The following is a 17,179-nucleotide window of genomic DNA, read 5'->3' on the forward strand; positions in this document are numbered from 1 at the left end:
CTACCCAATATCCAATCTAAACCAACCCACCGATAACATTACCCTCACTATTAATATATAAACTGTAATAAGCAATCTAATTAAAATTAGCTCCACTATTACATGTGGATCTAACACCAGCCAGTTGGAGCTCATGTCCACCAATTAAACCTTACTTGCAGAATCCTGCCAGTGATTTAAAACTAACAACACTGCGTAGTCCCCAATGACCAGGTAACATTTCGTCTGTAAATAATAATTTAAATATTGACCAATCACACTTCGCCTTTTATAACGTTATTTGGGAGCATACAAATTCTAAAAATATCGGACGAGTCTATTTTAGTGGCCGCAGTACAGCGAACCATACCAGTACGTACGGGGTGGGTTATCAGTCTTCAATTTTTTATTTATTTATAAAAAAAACCCCAACTAAATCAGTCTTCAGTTTTACATTACAAATTATTTATTTTATAAAATAAAACATGTTTTAAGGCATTCGTAATTCACACGAAACATGTCGTATACCCTTAGGATAATTCGGGATGTTTTCAAATTATTTTTAAATCACTGGCAGGATTCTGCAAGTAAGGTTTTGATTGGTGGACATGAGCTCCAACTGGCTGGTGTTAGATCCACATGTAATACATCTTCATAAATCAAGGCTAATATTCGTTCCTCGTATTCAGCCTTGATACATGTCATCAAGAAATCGTGCCACAAAATGCTTAAATTTCATTGGATGCGATGATATCCGATTGCAACGAATCGCAACGCTCCTTATAGATTCCCTTGTTATTGTAAACAAAGATGGCAGCGTCAGCGTCCGGCGGTTAATTTTTGATATTGCTTTCAAGATTGTCACATGTTACCGATGCTGTGATTGGTCAGCGATGTCATCGTGTAAGGGACATAATCGGTGTTACAAATTTTCTTCCAATAGAGGGCGCTAGTAGTGGATATCAGTAATCTTGACTACATGTATCAAGGCTGAATACGAGGAACGAATATTAGCCTTGATTTATGAAGATGCATGTAATAGTGGAGCTAATTTTAATTAGATTGTGTAATAAGGTGACTAACTACAAACGATTAATATCCCAAATATCTAATTAATAATATATTTAATAACAAAACTACACTTGTTTTACATCATTATTTTTAATTCATTGAAACATCAGTTGTTGATGTACGAACTATTGTTATTCTCTTCAGTTTATCTGTTTGCAGATTTCAGTTTCAGACACAAAACATGTAGGCCACACACATACTATTTAACCACGGGGCACGGGCAATAGATCGACTCGGAACATGAAAGTTCAACTTTTATCAGTACATGTATTAGCACAGTATCCAGATTTGGTAGAAATAAAAAGGTTCAAGAACTTAGACTAGTTCTCATTGTTTGATTCAGAAAAATCGGTTGACAGGTGTGTGTATATATAGTTGTTATTGTCTTCAGAACTGTCCATATGTTTGTAGATTTCAATTTGAGATAGCGAATTTAATTAATTCTCACGCTGTTTTCATGGTTATCTGACAAGGGGTCGACTCGGCACAGAACTGTAAATATGTTTGTGCATTTAAATCTGAGATAGCAAATGTAATTAATTCACATGCTGTTTTCATGCTGTACAGACATGGGATCGACCCAGCACAGAACTGTCCATATGTTTGTATATTTCAGTTTGAGATAGCGAATGTAATTAATCCACACGCTGTTTTCATGCTGTACAGACGAGGGATCGACCCAGCTCAGAACTGTCCATATGTTTGTATATTTCAATTTGAGATCGCGAATGTAATTAATCCACACGCTGTTTTCATGCTGTACAGACGAGGGATCGACCCAGCTCAGAACTGTCCATATGTTTGTATATTTCAATTTGAGTTAGCGAATGTAATTAATCCACACGCTGTTTTCATGCTGTACAGACGAGGGATCGACCCAGCTCAGAACTGTCCATATGTTTGTATATTTCAATTTGAGATAGCGAATGTAATTAATCCACACGCTGATTTCATGCTGTACAGACGAGGGATCGACCCAGCTCAGAACTGTCAATATGTTTGTATATTTCAATTTGAGATAGCGAATGTAATTAATCCACACGCTGTTTTCATGGTGTACAGACGAGGGATCGACCCGGCACGTAAAGGTCACTTCGCGAGCTGTACTTACAGACAAAGGTACCTAAGGTACGATGGGTCGCAGAATTGATCGTCATCGATGGACTAGATTTTCCCCCTTTCGAAATAATATCCAACGAGTTCTACACAAAAGGCCGTGGTATGTACTGTCCTGTCTAGCACAGTGCCTTACTGTAAGTAATATTTTATATGTACTTTTCCATAGACAGGACGGCACATACCACGGCCTTTGCCATGTCAGTTGTTTGGTACCAGATGGTACGAGAATAAACCAAATGGGTCCATCGAGGGAATTCGAATCTGAGATGCACATTGAAAGCACATAGCACGGCCTTTGATATACCAGTCATGGTGCACTGGCTAGACTGAGATTTTTGTACACAAAACCATTTCGTAGTTTTGTTACACACTTGGCATGTTTAAGAATTTGATTTCTCGAAGATAAATTTTCTGCATACTATATCATATTCTAGACAATCCAAAATGCGCAAGTGTTTATGTTGATGAATAGAATTAGGGCTATGAGACACTGACCGGATGTGAGGGCCATTCAGCGCGCTAAACACACTCTCCACAACATAACTTTCAAATAACACACGATCAAAGTTTAAAAGTTTGTTTTGGTTAACGACACCACTGGAGCACATTGATTAATTAATCATCGGCTATTGGATGTCAAACATTTGGTAATTCTGACACGTAGTCATCAGAGGAAACCCGCTACACGATCAAGTCGAAATACGAAGCAAATACAATATTTTAAAACACAAAGGGACTTCGTGAAAAAATTGTTGACGTGAAAAGCACCATGCTAGATATTATTCGCTGTCTGGACCGAGTCACGGGATCGGGGTTGGGCTCAGGCCATAATACAATATACCTCTTCCGTATTCCACTGCGCATGTGCGCGTTGTGGGGCAACTCGTGGACGCTAGATCTCGTAAAAATAGCTCTGTCTACAAATTGGGGGGTGGGGACATTGCCAATGAGAGGCCACACAATAGGAATGTTATTATTAATTATTGTATCATTAGGAACCCAAAACTGTAACCATCCAACAAATACTTATTGGATACGTTTGCGTATTATTGCTTATCACGAAATAAAAAATATTTTGTTGTTAACGCCCGACAAACCACCGTTTCGGATTCGTATACCATAAATATCGGATATGGGCTGAAATAATAATGTGTGTGCGTGTGCGCGCGTGTATGTATGTATGCAGATATTGATCGTATTTAACGTGATTTAAATGTTTATAAAGCATCATACGGATAAATACATTTTAGATTTTTGTCGGGATTTCTTTTTAGCCAATTACATATATTTAAAATTTTGTTCAGTAGGTCTATTTTGAAAAAAAATGAAATGATACGTTTGGAATTTGAGCTACTATAAAATATTAGAATCAGGCCCGTAGGAACGATATTGGAGGCAGGGGTGGGGGGCACAATCTGTAGTTGAGGGACACAGTCGTGTGTGTGTGTGTGTGTGTGTGTGTGTGTGTGTGCGTGCGTGCGAGCGTGCGTGTGTGCGTGCGTGTATATTTAAAACCAAATTTATATAAAGCAGTTAAAAGTTGGGGTACAGTCCCCCGCCCCGGCCTCTCGGTTGTTACCGACCTGAGTATGGCCACAAATGTAATTGCACTGCATATAGGGCCTACAGATATTTATATTTGAAGCAAGAATATGTAGCCTAAGAAACAAGTAAGGTTTATTTACATGAAATTAAACTAGCCGACAACTTGATAATATGGCTACAAACTCAGGACGATTCCTTTATTATAACCTCAAGAGGGTTTATTATGCAGTTAAAAGGTACTTCGTTTCAATGTTGGAAGCAAACATATGAAGTATAATGCCTCGGACGACGGACAAGCCCGAATTTAAACTGAAATAATTAAAATGGTGAAAGAAAAAGAAGAGTTAGGCCAATAAAATAAATAAATAAATAAATAAATAAATAAATAAATAAATAAATTTATACTTTCAGAATTTTATAACTGTAAATTAATCAAGGTATCGGCACTACGTTTATTGACATTTAAGCAAACGTACTACGGTGACACTCCAGAATTGACGTATGCATCAACGGTCGTCAAACAAAAATGCGTCAATAGCAACTTCACTTTGAAAGTTGTCCAGGGTCCTGAAAACGAAAAACCGTCATGCGCTAGTTTATTTTGATGTCGTTCCCAATTCAAGACGACACCGCATCACATATCCATACGTCGTTGGAATATATCGATCGATGGTTAACTGATATATTAAGTTTACAAAAATACGTTGTATTAAGTTTGAGATTATATGATAAAGAGATTATTACCCTCGTGGGTTTCGGTATTGTCAATATCATAATGTGTTATGCTTGACACGAATGTGAAAAGTAAATACAAGAAAAACACCAAAAGTAAAAAGAAAATAAAAGAAAATAGATAAATAAATAAATAAATAAATAAATTGTAGATATGACATGTAGCATTGATTAGTATTTATATGACTGTCTTTTTTTTAATGAAACGATAAGGTGAAAATATAGCTATGATAAAGGTCTATGTGAAGTAGGGATTTTGCTGGGATTTTAAGCGGAAGGGGAGGCATATTTTTATTAAATTTTAAATACTGATATATGTAGAGAATTAAACATCACTAGGAATCCGCGTGAATATAATTATAATTCTACTTGATAAAAGTAGCAAATACATTCCAATTAAGTTCATTTTATTGTATAACTATTTTAAGTTTGCTTTGTTAAAACCCTTGGCAGGCGGCTCCAGAGACTTCGTCTCTGCTTTTCGTCTTATTTTTCATTCCAATGTAAACTTTAGTAGACCGTTTTTCGCTGCCATTAATTTATACCATCTGATACGAAATATGTACGTTAGTCGCTAGAGATTCACAGCTCCTACGAAGCTACTAACGACGCTCATGACAACTGTCGACCATGCGCCCCAAGTTGTATACAGCCTGAATTCCGTCTAAGGTCTCACTACACAGATCACTTCCGGGTGAGAGTTCATTGATCATGGTCCACTATAGTTCCTAATTGGGACACATGTTATGGTTCACATATTCACTTCTAGGAAATGGTGAAGAATTAAAACAATATGTATGTTTAATGGTAAGCCTTCTGGCTGTATTTTTGCCCATGTTATTTTGTATTATTGTGCATCGACCTTTTGGGACATGGGTATATAGTGCAAGTGACAGCGGAGTGAATCGGTTTATGAACCACCTGTTCGGACCGGTACTACAGCCAGATGCGGTCATATAGCAAAAAACTGAGACGGAATTGTTCACAATTTTGGAATGAATACAAATGCTTATATAATGTATGTTCGCAATGGTTTATGTTGTTAGTGCCAACGAGAACCCGTTCTATGGGCAATCTTCGCTTGAAGTTGGGCAGTTTAACATGGGTTTCAATGGCGGATGGCATCTGTGTAGTGAGACCTAATTCGGCAAGGGACATTACTTTTCGCGCGCATGCGCAATAGAAATACGGAAGAGGTCTATTATCCAGTGGTCGGAGCTAGGCTAGGGTTGTCCCTCTAAATAGGTCAATGCCATGAGCGGACACGAAACGTATGCCAAGGTCAAGCTATGACTCACAACAAGGTTAAGGTCACAAACAATAGGTTATATGCCTCCTTACTCAGTGGCGGATCTAGAAAAGAATAAGGGCGGGTGGCTGGATTGGGACGGAGTGAACCGGCGGGGGCTTACGGTAAAGATAACATTAAACGTCACAGATACCAACGTAATATTTTGTCTGTGACATCATGTTTAATGTATTTTGTCTGTGACGTCATGTTTAATGTATTTTGTCTGTGACATCATGTTTAATGACATCATGTTTAATGGCAAATGTCAATCACTACTGACACAGCTATTAATTCGTAAAATTCATTAAATATGTTTGGAATGAAAAAAAAAAAAAAAAAAAAAATTGCCCAGGAAGGGAGGGGATGACTAGCCACCGTATTCACCCCCGCCTGGATCCGCCACTGTTACTACATACTATCGTGTGTGTATATATATAACTAAACATAATTCTGGGACGGTGAGCTCGGGGCTCAACAACCCTGACAATGTCAAGCATTTTTGGGGACAATAAAACAAATAAAATAAACATTTTCGATTGAAAAAAAGCACAATAGAATGAAGCTATTTTTAGTGATGTAGTGGTGGTAGGTGTTTGAGGGGCAAAACATTTCCTTTGTTCGTCCTCCTATGTATATAAACCGGCTGAAAGTAAATGTGTGTGCCCTCCATTTTTGTCAACTGTTGTCGGCAGTTGCCGAAGATCAGCGAACGCCGATCTACGTGCAACGACATAAAGTCCCGAAGTGCAGCAATTATTATTTCCGTACACACCTGTACTGTGCGACACTAAGAAATGACCCGCTGTAGATAAATATCGTCTTGAGAACAAGTTGAAGATCACTTTTGAAACTTGTAACTCAGTGTACTACGGTGATGACCCGGTTACCAGAGTTATACCATCTAATAAAGTAAACACGCCCGAAATTGATTGTTCTGTGACGTGTCAGTTAACCTGAAACTGTTTACCTTATGACGCATTTATAAGTTAACTGCCGCGCGAGTGTCGTATATAAGTTTTAATTTTAAACCTGGGGTTTTTTTTTGGAATATATAAGAAATGAACTTCTACATTCGTGTCAGTTAGATACAATTTATCTTACAACTCGTTAGATACGTTTTTAAAAACATAATATATATATATTTGATATATTGCGATTGAACAATCACATAATTATGTCCTCGGACGACAGGTCGCGAATCTGTCCCTTTATTATATTTTGTTGATGATTGTTTTTTTTTTTGTTTTTTCATTAATTAAAAGGCGCACTTAAAACAAACCTGGACGGGGGTCATAACATCCCTGTAGCACCCCTCTGGATCAGTCAATGGTAAAACTAGACCAATCGTATGTCTTTAAATCGATATCACATATGTGTGTTATTGGTGATTGTTGTGACATGTCGTAAATAAGGTGTGATTTTTTCACCAATGAGTGTGTGAGAGGCCCGTCGGAGTTCGGACTCCTCCAAAAGAGCCCTTGGATACACGCCTGTCAAATATGAAATACAATATGAACACATAAATCAATGTTATAAAACTGAGTGACGGATAACAGCTGATGCGTGATTCTAAAGGCTTGGCGATGGGCGTGTTTAGAGATTCGACCAGATTCCACTGATAAACTGTGTTAAGTTAATTAAAATCGATCTCTTTAAGTATATATGTAGTTCGCTAAACACGTCGTTCTGTGTTTTCTGACATTGGCACAGTGTAAACAGTTCGGCGACAATTGAAATCGTAAGTTTACGGATTCTATTTCATAGTTATATTATTTTTTATTTTGATTTACGTTTGTAGTTGTTGTTTGTTGTTTTGGGGCTTCTTAAAATTTATATATTTTTTAATAATTCATTCATTTCAACTTATTTTCGTGCTTATATCTATTTAAACTACTTAAATATGGAATATGCGGGAACATGTTGCAGGTTATAAAATCTATGTATATCTGTGTTATATCTTGTGTCAATGTAACCGGATTTAGGTCCGAATCCTTTAGTTGTGACCTTGGTTTAATGCAAGGAGAAGTATTGTCCCCGATATTATTTTCTTTGTATATAAATGATTTAGAAAAATTTGAGATTTGAGTCTTTGCTTGGTGTTATATGCAGATGATACTGTTATTATTCTGATACAATACAAGGGTTACAACAGATGCTAAATACACTATACAGCTATGATGAAAATGGGGACTAACTGTAAATACATTGAAAACTAAAATTATGGTATTCAGGAATCGAGGTAAAGTGAAAGATGAGGGAAAATGGCTGTGTAATGGTGTATTGGCTGATGTTGTTGACACGTTTACTTATCTTGGTAAAATTTACTAAATTATAATAACAAATTAAATGTATGTCTGAACAAGGAAGAAAAGTATCATTTTCCATGAAACAAATATATTAAGACTTTGGTTTTGAAGTACAGTTCATTAGTGTCATTATTTGATACCTCGTGTGTTGTTTTATGGTAGTATAACCGTGATTATTTTGAACCACTGGGTTTTGTATAACCGAGTGGTTTAACAATCTGGTTTTAGGATTTCTACTTTGCTGTAGAGCTAATTCTGGGGGATGTAGGCCGGAAGCAAATAGGAGTCGACCTAAAAACAAGAACAAGAGATGAGTCACTGTGGGTCCGCCGTTTATGTCTCAGTCAGATGTGTGTGTTACCTAAAAACAAGAACAAGAGATGAGTCACTGTGGGTCCGTCGTTTATGTCTCAGTCAGATGTGTGTGTGTTACCTAAAAACAAGAACAAGAGATGAGTCACTGTGGGTCCGTCGTTTATGTCTCAGTCAGATGTGTGTGTGTTACCTAAAAACAAGAACAAGAGATGAGTCACTGTGGGTCCGTCGTTTATTTCTCAGTCAGATGTGTGTGTCTGGATCTGAGCTGTACCCGGTTTATATGTAACCCGACTCAAATCGGTTACGTATGTAGGTTTTAATTGCCTACTATTTATTTATGCCGTGATAGTTTTAAGAAGCTTATGGCATGTGTGTTACATATTATATTGTTTATTGTTGTTGGTAGATCGGATTATTCTGTATCCCATTTATTTGCTGGTTCAGCTGATTGATGATGTTGGCAGGTTTTAGTTAATTGTTATTTATCCTTCTTAGCAGGTTTAATGCTTAAAGTGTAATTAGTATCATTCATGCTTCAGTGTTCTATTTCGATTCTTGTTTAACTTGAATATATTAAGTTTGCCACTATGACGGTACCCCTGCGCAATATCTAGCTTTTGTTTTCAAAAGGTGTAATAATAAAGTAATATTCATAATACATACATACATACATACATACAATTTTCCATATATATGACAATATTAATATATTATAAAATACATATACACGAGTACTGCCCTAATCCACGTGCCAACACTAATTTATGGTAATCTCAGTTTACCACATTTAAAATTGACACACTGAGGAATCGTGCCCTATGACCTTAAAATACCAATGGTGAACTATCATTATGTAAGCCGTAAATGGCTGTTCGAAGAGATTGTTTAGCTTCATGGTTTACTTCTATGCCTTTCATAGAATTGCTAAAACGCTTATTCTCTGAGGACATCATTGAGGAGAGATGCTTAGCATGGCGGGCAAAGGCATTTGCAGTTTGCAGTTCAGTTTTGGTAAGTGTGTTGATGTGTTTTGCAAGAATGTTTACATCATCTGTGGTGACTGTGCCAAAAAAGGACTTTGCAAAACTACCAATAAACTAAGTAGGGCCCGTTTCGAACGAGCTGAATCCGGGTATGTTGATTCTGGATTCACGAGTGCCATTTAACTGAGAAACGGTTTGTTGTTTTATGGCATTGAGATGCGTTTGTATTTGTGTAACCATTAAACATGTAACATTTCTATTTTGACATTGTCTTATCTCCCCAGGTAGAACCCATGACAGAACGAAACCAATGTGATACATTAGTAGGTGATATAGAATTGAAATATGTTGTGGCCATCAACAATCTCAACTCACCACTCATAAACAAAAGTAAATACTGCTGTAAACAATGTGATATAACACCCGTTAGTACCTCCACTAGTCCCACTCCTGACAAGGCTATACCAGAGGACAATTACCACTCGACCTATGAAAAATATCTGCGACCCATTTTTCGTCTGCGTCCAGAATGTGTCTTGCGGATATGAAAATCCTTCAAAAGGTCTGTCTCAAAGTTTGTATGTGGTTCCCATGTAGGTGTAGGATAACCAACCCATTTGGTAAGATAATGTTACACCCCTTGAATGCGTTTCATTCTGATGAGTCGTTCCACTGTGTATGTCTGTGTAGCATACTGTGGAGGAGACGACTGGCTGTGAGAATGGGTATTATCTGTTTGTTGTGACTGAGTAGATGATGTAGCTGAGGTCCCACGGGATAGATTGGGATCCCTGTTCATGCGAGTGTCTGTAGTTACCTGTTTATGCGCTGTTGGTTGGTATATGCGTGCATCTTGAGAAAGATGTGTTTTAGCTCTCTCTCGTGAAATAGGTGGTGCTCGGCTGGGACTAGTATTGACTTGAGAGTCTCTGTTAGTGCTAGTAGTTAGCTGTGTATGAGCTGTTGGTTGTGATACATGTGTATCTTCAGGCTGGAGCCAACTTGTCGTCTGTCGTGGAGCAGGTGGTGCTCTAACGTAAAAGTGTTTGAGACGATTGGCATGTACCAAAGATGCGTGAGGTTTCTTAGATTCTGCATGACACAGTTTGTATGTATGATTGGGTCCTATTTGTGTGATGAAGTAAGGACCATCCCACTTTTGTGTCAGTTTTGGTGAGCGACCTATCATCTTTTCCTGCTTGAAAATGAGTACCTGGTCACCTATAGAAAACGTAGGCTGTTGTGCTCTTGGCGATCTTTGTTGACTGGCTTGTGGCCATGTTGTCTTTTGCAATAGCCTTGACTATTTTGAGATTGTCAATGAGTGCAGTGATGTGACCTTTTGCGTCTTTGCCCAATGTTGGTTTGGGAAGAAGTGACGTATCAAAGGGAAGATGCATCTCTTTGCCAAAAAGAAGGTAATGTGGAGAGTAACCTGTATACTGACATGGTGTGATTCGCATTGCCATCATAATACATGGAATGATGTCAGCCCAATTTGTCTGTTCTTTATTGACATAAGATCTGAGGACCTGTTCAATTGTGCTGTTTCTCCTTTCACACATGCCATTTGTTTGAGGATGATATGAGGATGTGTAATGGTGTTTCACATCAAACAGCTCGCAAATTGCATTCACCAGCAGGGAGGTGAACTGGCGTTCTCGATCTGTAAGGAGAGTGCGTGGTGCACCGTATCTTGTAAATACTTCATTGAAAAGAACCTTTCCAATTTCTGTTGCCTCCTGTGTACGTAGAGGAAATGCTTCAGTCCAGCGTGTGAATGAGTCAACTGCTAGAAGTATGTATTTGTAGCCTTCTTTGGTTACTGGTAAGGGACCAAGAATATCAACATGTAATCTAGAGAAGGTATCTTCTATAGGCATGGGCACCATAGGAGCAGGTTTTGCATGAGTGTAGCGTTTTGACTTTTGACACTCTTCACAGGAATAGATGTAGTTTTCTATGTCTTAGTACATACCTGGCCAAAAATACTTGGTAAGAATCGTTTGTCGGGTTGCATCTCTTCCAAAATGACATCCTCCTGCTTTTGAATCATGATAGGCAATTAGAAGATCCTTTCTGTCTTGAAGAGGAACAACCAGTTGTGTTACCATAGGCGGGCGGTTGTGCTTCTGTCCTCTGTGTTTTGGCAGATAAAAATGGTATAAAATGCCATTTCGGACATCGAATTCTTGGGCACGACCTTGGAGCCCCTTCACATGTGATTCTGTGTAAGTAGATGGTATTTCATTCTTCTCAATGTAGTCTAACACAGGTCTTAAATCAGGAGACTTATGTTGTCTGTCTGCAATGTTCTGTTCGTCAAGGTTTGTTTCTATTGGCAGAACAAATGGACCCACTGGAACTGTTTTATGGTTATAATGAAACTCAATGGACTGTGACAGCACATTGTAAACTATGGCTGTTTGAAGTCTAACATAATAACACAACCGGCCTCGGTTGTGCAGTGGGTAAGCCATCGGACTACATGCTAGTAGATACAGGGTTCGTAACCCGGTACCGGCTCCAACCCAGAGTGAGTTCTTAAGGGCTCAGTGGGTAGGTGTAAGACAACTTGTGACGGAACATGCTCTTAATTTTGTTTTCGCCTGTGGCGATATTAATTGTGTTAGAGGGCCGTGTGCAGTTTCATTGCACTTAGCCCAGGTGGGCAACTTGTTACGTAATACTTCTGCGCGACGGTCCTCGAGCTGTACCTTCTAATACACACCCAGCCAGGTGCGGAGGCCATGTGGCGAGTAGTTACGTAATACCTTCGCGAGTGCGGTTTTTACAACCGTGACTTGGCGACGATGGCGATAGACAGTCTGACGATCAGAGAAAAATATACCGACTCTGGGAGAGTTGGAATATCAGATGATAGGTGAGGTACCGCGTTGTACCCCCAGGCGATATTCGCTGTCTCTGAGAGTTTTGAATAAATAGCTAGGGTTTAGAGATATCGAGGAGAACCATAGGAAGGTATCCCGGGGGAACGTTGTCCGTCCGGACTTTGGTAAATATATTATTTCTGCTCTGTTGTATAACCTTGATGTGATTGATGTGACTTTAAATATTTTAATACTGTATTATACCAATATTCTTTAGACAGTGTCTTCAGTCATCTGACGAAGTAAATCGTAGACTTTTTGTTTTAACATTATACGAGTATTTGGTAATATAAAGCTTAGCCAGTCATCCTAGAGGACCTAGGTAAACTGTAGGTTATTGTCTTTATTGTGATAGGTACCAGTATTAATTCTGTATTACAAGGTTATTGAATGAGTAGTTAGGGTTAATTAAAAATTAACCAGTTAGGAATAGTGTTGTAATTCCTTTATTAATTAAGTTCCCCTAGAAGCATTTCTCAATTATCACACGTGTGGGTGTTGTGTCACGGTGAAGTGATTTACAGATTGTGTAAACTAGACACATAGAGATTAATTAATTAAGTGATTAGTTCTGGGTTGTTATTATTTGTTGTTATTAATTAACTACTGCGGCAGCACATTTGTCAGCGTAGGTTAATACAGATTCCAAAGTGTATTGTGTTTTTGTTGTGTTTTCTAGTGAACTAAACGTGCTATAATAATATATACTTTATAGAAGATCGTATCTCTGATCATACCTAGACGAGCCAAAGCGGTTTTGAACTGCCCGTTACAGAGAGATCTAATAGATATACAGTTAGGAGAGATATTTGGACAATCGTGTTTTATTCAGTTACGGGTATTATAGAATCCCCGTGACACAACTCCTTGCGAATAGCATAAAGGAATCTTTTATATGCCCCTTCCCATATTTGAATTTTATATTCTCTGGGGTATCATGACTCGACCCACCCTAAAACGTTACATACAAATGCTCATCTATCACCTTCTGCCTACCATTCTCATTATCTTAATAATCAGTAGCCCAAAGAGGGAATTCTCACATTATTTCATACACAAATTCAAATTTTTGTTTTGCTTTCTTTTCTTTTCCAGAAACCTGTAAAGACCCATGGCGGAAAGTGTTGGAAACTGATCCTCACGGTTCGGTTGTTATGGGCAACAAGACTGATTTAATCAACGCCGCATTGAGGTGTGCACAGGTCCGGTTCTTTGTGCTGACATGGGGTACAGAGGGATACGCGGCCGATCTCGGCGATTATTCAGCTGTACGAAGTGTTGAAATCTGCGGCAACTCACTGAGGCACGTCGGTAAGACCGGATGGGACAGGATCGAGGACGATGCTTCCTGGCGCTTCTTGATGATCTGCACAACCGGGAATTATCATGAGATCAGGTATGACGTCGGCGCGGCTACTCTGAGAAACGAAACAATAGATCTAGTTGGGGTGCAGTGGTTCATTAAGGAGTCTCCGTGTCCCGATCCGGTTTATTCACACGCCGATAACGGAACTGCATTTGGCGGTAATAAAGGGCAACTAATAAATGCCGCGCTAAGCGGACAAACCATTTTCGCAGCGTCAATTGTACAAAAAGCTTTTGAAATACAACACAACTTAATGCTGATGAACAATTTGGACATTTCAGACAGCGGTGAAGTCGGTGGGCAAAATATCTGGACACTTTTTCCAAGGTTTATTCAAGACCATTACGAATTCGTACTTCCTGCCATCTGGTGGTTTACAGCAGTGACTACAACCGGCGTTCAGGACTGGTCACTTTGGACTGTAGGTGAACATGCTGAAGTTGCCCGTGAGCCCGTTCCTCTACCGACCGACTAGTACACTTACCCATGCTGGCGTCACGTGTTCACCAGTGAAATCTGGACACAGAGTGAAGATCGTCATAGGAAACTTCTCCATGGAAACGGACAACGTCAGGGTGGACCGTGGTCAAGTGTCAGCCCAGCTCTTGAATCAATTGTCTAGACAAGACGCGCTCTCTTTCACGTCTGACATTTACTGGGTCTGGCAGATGGTGCACACCACGGAAACCGTCCGAACTCGAACCTACTTTGTTGGAAATGTCACAAACAACGGCGACACACTGGAAAAGAAAACCGTAAACTGGTTTGTCGATACTCGTCGGTGGAAGAAGGTATTGTCAACTAAACACAATGGCCTTGTCAAATCTGGATCGAAAACTGAACTGAGGAACGTAATTCAAAATGGCGCCTCTGTACGCGTTGCGCTACAGTCATTTGGATGCAGTAGGTTCCGTCGTGGACAGGATGAAAGTGACGGCTCTTCGGAAGAACACGGTGGACAAAAACATCGCAACTGTAAGGGATGGTTTGTCATCAGGGCTGACGAACTGGAGTTGGGTTCTTCAGGGGAAGTTGCTGCTCAGTCAGTTATGAGTGTCAGCACTGAAGCTGCTGAGTGGAAGGAATTCCAGATCAAAGATGATCCTTTCTGGCGCTTCATGGTCGTCACTATACAGAGTCGAGTTGACGTCTCTCAGTGGAGAGTTGGTGCCCACATCGACGACGGCCACTTCTCGGAGAAGGCGAAAGTCAACTGGTTCGTCAATTATTAAAACATGAACATCTAAATAAATGGAAACAAAAACAACAATTACAATTACTACTACTACTACTACTACTACTACTACTAGAAATACAACAACAACTACTACTACTACTACTACTACTACTGCAACTGCTTCTACTACTACTACTACTACTACTACTACTACTACTACCACTACAATTACTACTACAACTACTGCTGCTGCTTCTGCTACTACTACTACTACTACTACTACTACTATTATTATTATTACTACTACTACAACAACTACTGCTGCTACTACTACTACTACTACTACTACTACTACTACTACTACTACTACTACTGCTGCTGCTGCTGCTAAAACTGCTGCTACTACTACCACCACTATCACTACTACTGCTGCTACTACTAAGCTACTAAGTAGTACTACTAATACTAATACTATTAGTAGTACTGCTGATGCTACTAGTACTACAACTACTCCTGGCACTGGTACAACCACCACTACTTGTACTGCTGCTTCTTCTGCTCCTCCTGCTGCTACTGCTACAACGTCTGGTATTAATAGTCTTTTGTATACACCAACAAATAGTGATAAAACAAATTCTGTTGTTAAATGTTTCACACGTCCAGTCGACTCTTCAAATGTCACAGATCAGCACATTCATATTTATTTAGTGTAACTTTGAATGTCAGTCGGAGATGGCGATTCAGCATTTCACCACACTGTCGTGATTATCTGGAGCTCAGTTCACAACGCATCTTAACCTTAGAGATTACGGTTATCGGCAGTACATTTACAACTGTGGTATCTACTAGTATTCCACACACAACACACTAAACCTTACGATTACGGTTATCGGCAGTACGTTTACAGCAATATGGTATCTACTAGTATTCCACACATAACACAACTTAACTTTACCATTACGATTATCGGCAGTACGTTTACAACAATGTGGTATTTACTAGTATTCCACACATAACACATCTTAACTTTATGATTACGATTATCGGCAGTACGTTTACAACAATGTGGTATCTACTAGTATTTCACACAAAACACATCTTAACCCTACGAATACGGTTATCGATAGTACGTTTACGACTCTGTGGTATCTACTAGTATTCCACACACGACACATCTTAACCTTACGATTACGATTCTCGGCAGTACGTTTACAACAATGTGGTATTTAGTAGAATTCCACACACAACACATCCTGACCATACGAATACGGTTATCGGCAGTACGTTTACAACAATGTGGTATCTACACTGATATTCTAAACAAGAAAATATATTTAATATAAAATTTAATCGTAGAAATATTTTATTAGTCGGCAACATCTTACAATGCAGCAAACTCAGGAATGTCCCTTTAAAGTGAATCAGAAAAAAATGGGGGTCACCCTGCTCATTTCCGAGATAACGGGTAGCGTCTATGACTATCTTAGTTCCGCACAAAATTCGAGTACTTTTTTTTACAGGCACCCCATAGATGTTTCAAGCACAAGGCTACTTGACAGAGTGGTACTAGGTGAAATAAAATTGCATGCATATTTTGCCCAGATGAAACTTTGATCCAGCCGGAAGTTATTTGGTTTAGTACTACCTTTACTGATAACATTCATTTTTCAAAACGTGTCCAGCTATGTGTTTTTATGACAAACTGGATTTGGTGTATTCTGACATAAACTGACAGCCTCGCTGAAACTGTTGTTTCTACAGTGCAACCTAATATAATGTACATCTCATAAGGTATATATATTGCATACAGTTTTGTACAAATGCAATATGCCATATTAAACAACAAAATGTTTTTGAAATAAAACTCCTGAAGACATTTACTGTTAGTTGGGTGTGTGTACTCAGGTATATATGTAGAGACATGTAGATATGTAGAGTACCAGTACCTCTACCCCTTTAAAGAATTCCATTAAAACACATGCACTTGACTGACCCCTAGATGAAGACCTTAACAAGCACATCAAAGAAATATCAGTATTTCAGTAGTGTGGGTGTCTTCAAGTTACCAGGTGTGGGAATTTCAAATCCATCGGCCATGCTGATTTTCATAATGGACCATCAAAACCATTGGCAGCCACCAATATTCCTGACTATATTTTATTTATAGCCTACTGTAGTTGGAGGTTTTAATATTTGTGATATCTGGAATTATCATCCTGCTTTGACATATTTATTTTCGAAAAAAACCCCACTAGTTTTAAATGACATAATTACCCGAACATATATTTTCTTGCATTATTTTCTAATTCAGATCAATACAATATGTATATTGGATGTATTCCTACAATCTGTAATCCAGCATTTTATTTAGCTAGTAGCATTTGGTAATACAGCTTTAAAG

The 17,179-nt window shown here is 38.8% G+C and overlaps 1 protein-coding gene across 1 annotated transcript; it reads left to right on the forward strand.

Moving 5' to 3' along the window:
* The first annotated feature begins 6,984 nt into the window (after positions 1–6,984).
* Positions 6,985–14,833, forward strand: LOC121383885. The gene is made up of 2 exons (XM_041513982.1): positions 6,985–7,475; positions 13,331–14,833. Exon 2 carries the CDS (start codon positions 14,033–14,035, stop codon positions 14,831–14,833), a length of 801 nt encoding a protein of 266 aa, XP_041369916.1. The 5' UTR covers positions 6,985–7,475; positions 13,331–14,032.
* The last annotated feature ends 2,346 nt before the right edge of the window (positions 14,834–17,179 follow it).

The sequence above is a fragment of the Gigantopelta aegis genome, chromosome 10 (genome assembly GCF_016097555.1).
Source record: "Gigantopelta aegis isolate Gae_Host chromosome 10, Gae_host_genome, whole genome shotgun sequence".
In the NCBI taxonomy this organism is placed as follows: domain Eukaryota; kingdom Metazoa; phylum Mollusca; class Gastropoda; order Neomphalida; family Peltospiridae; genus Gigantopelta; species Gigantopelta aegis.

What these genes read in the sequence shown, in the direction of transcription:
- LOC121383885 (XM_041513982.1), top strand. Translation starts at nt 14,033, where the DNA reads ATGCTGAAGTTGCCCGTGAGCCCGTTCCTCTACCGACCGACTAGTACA.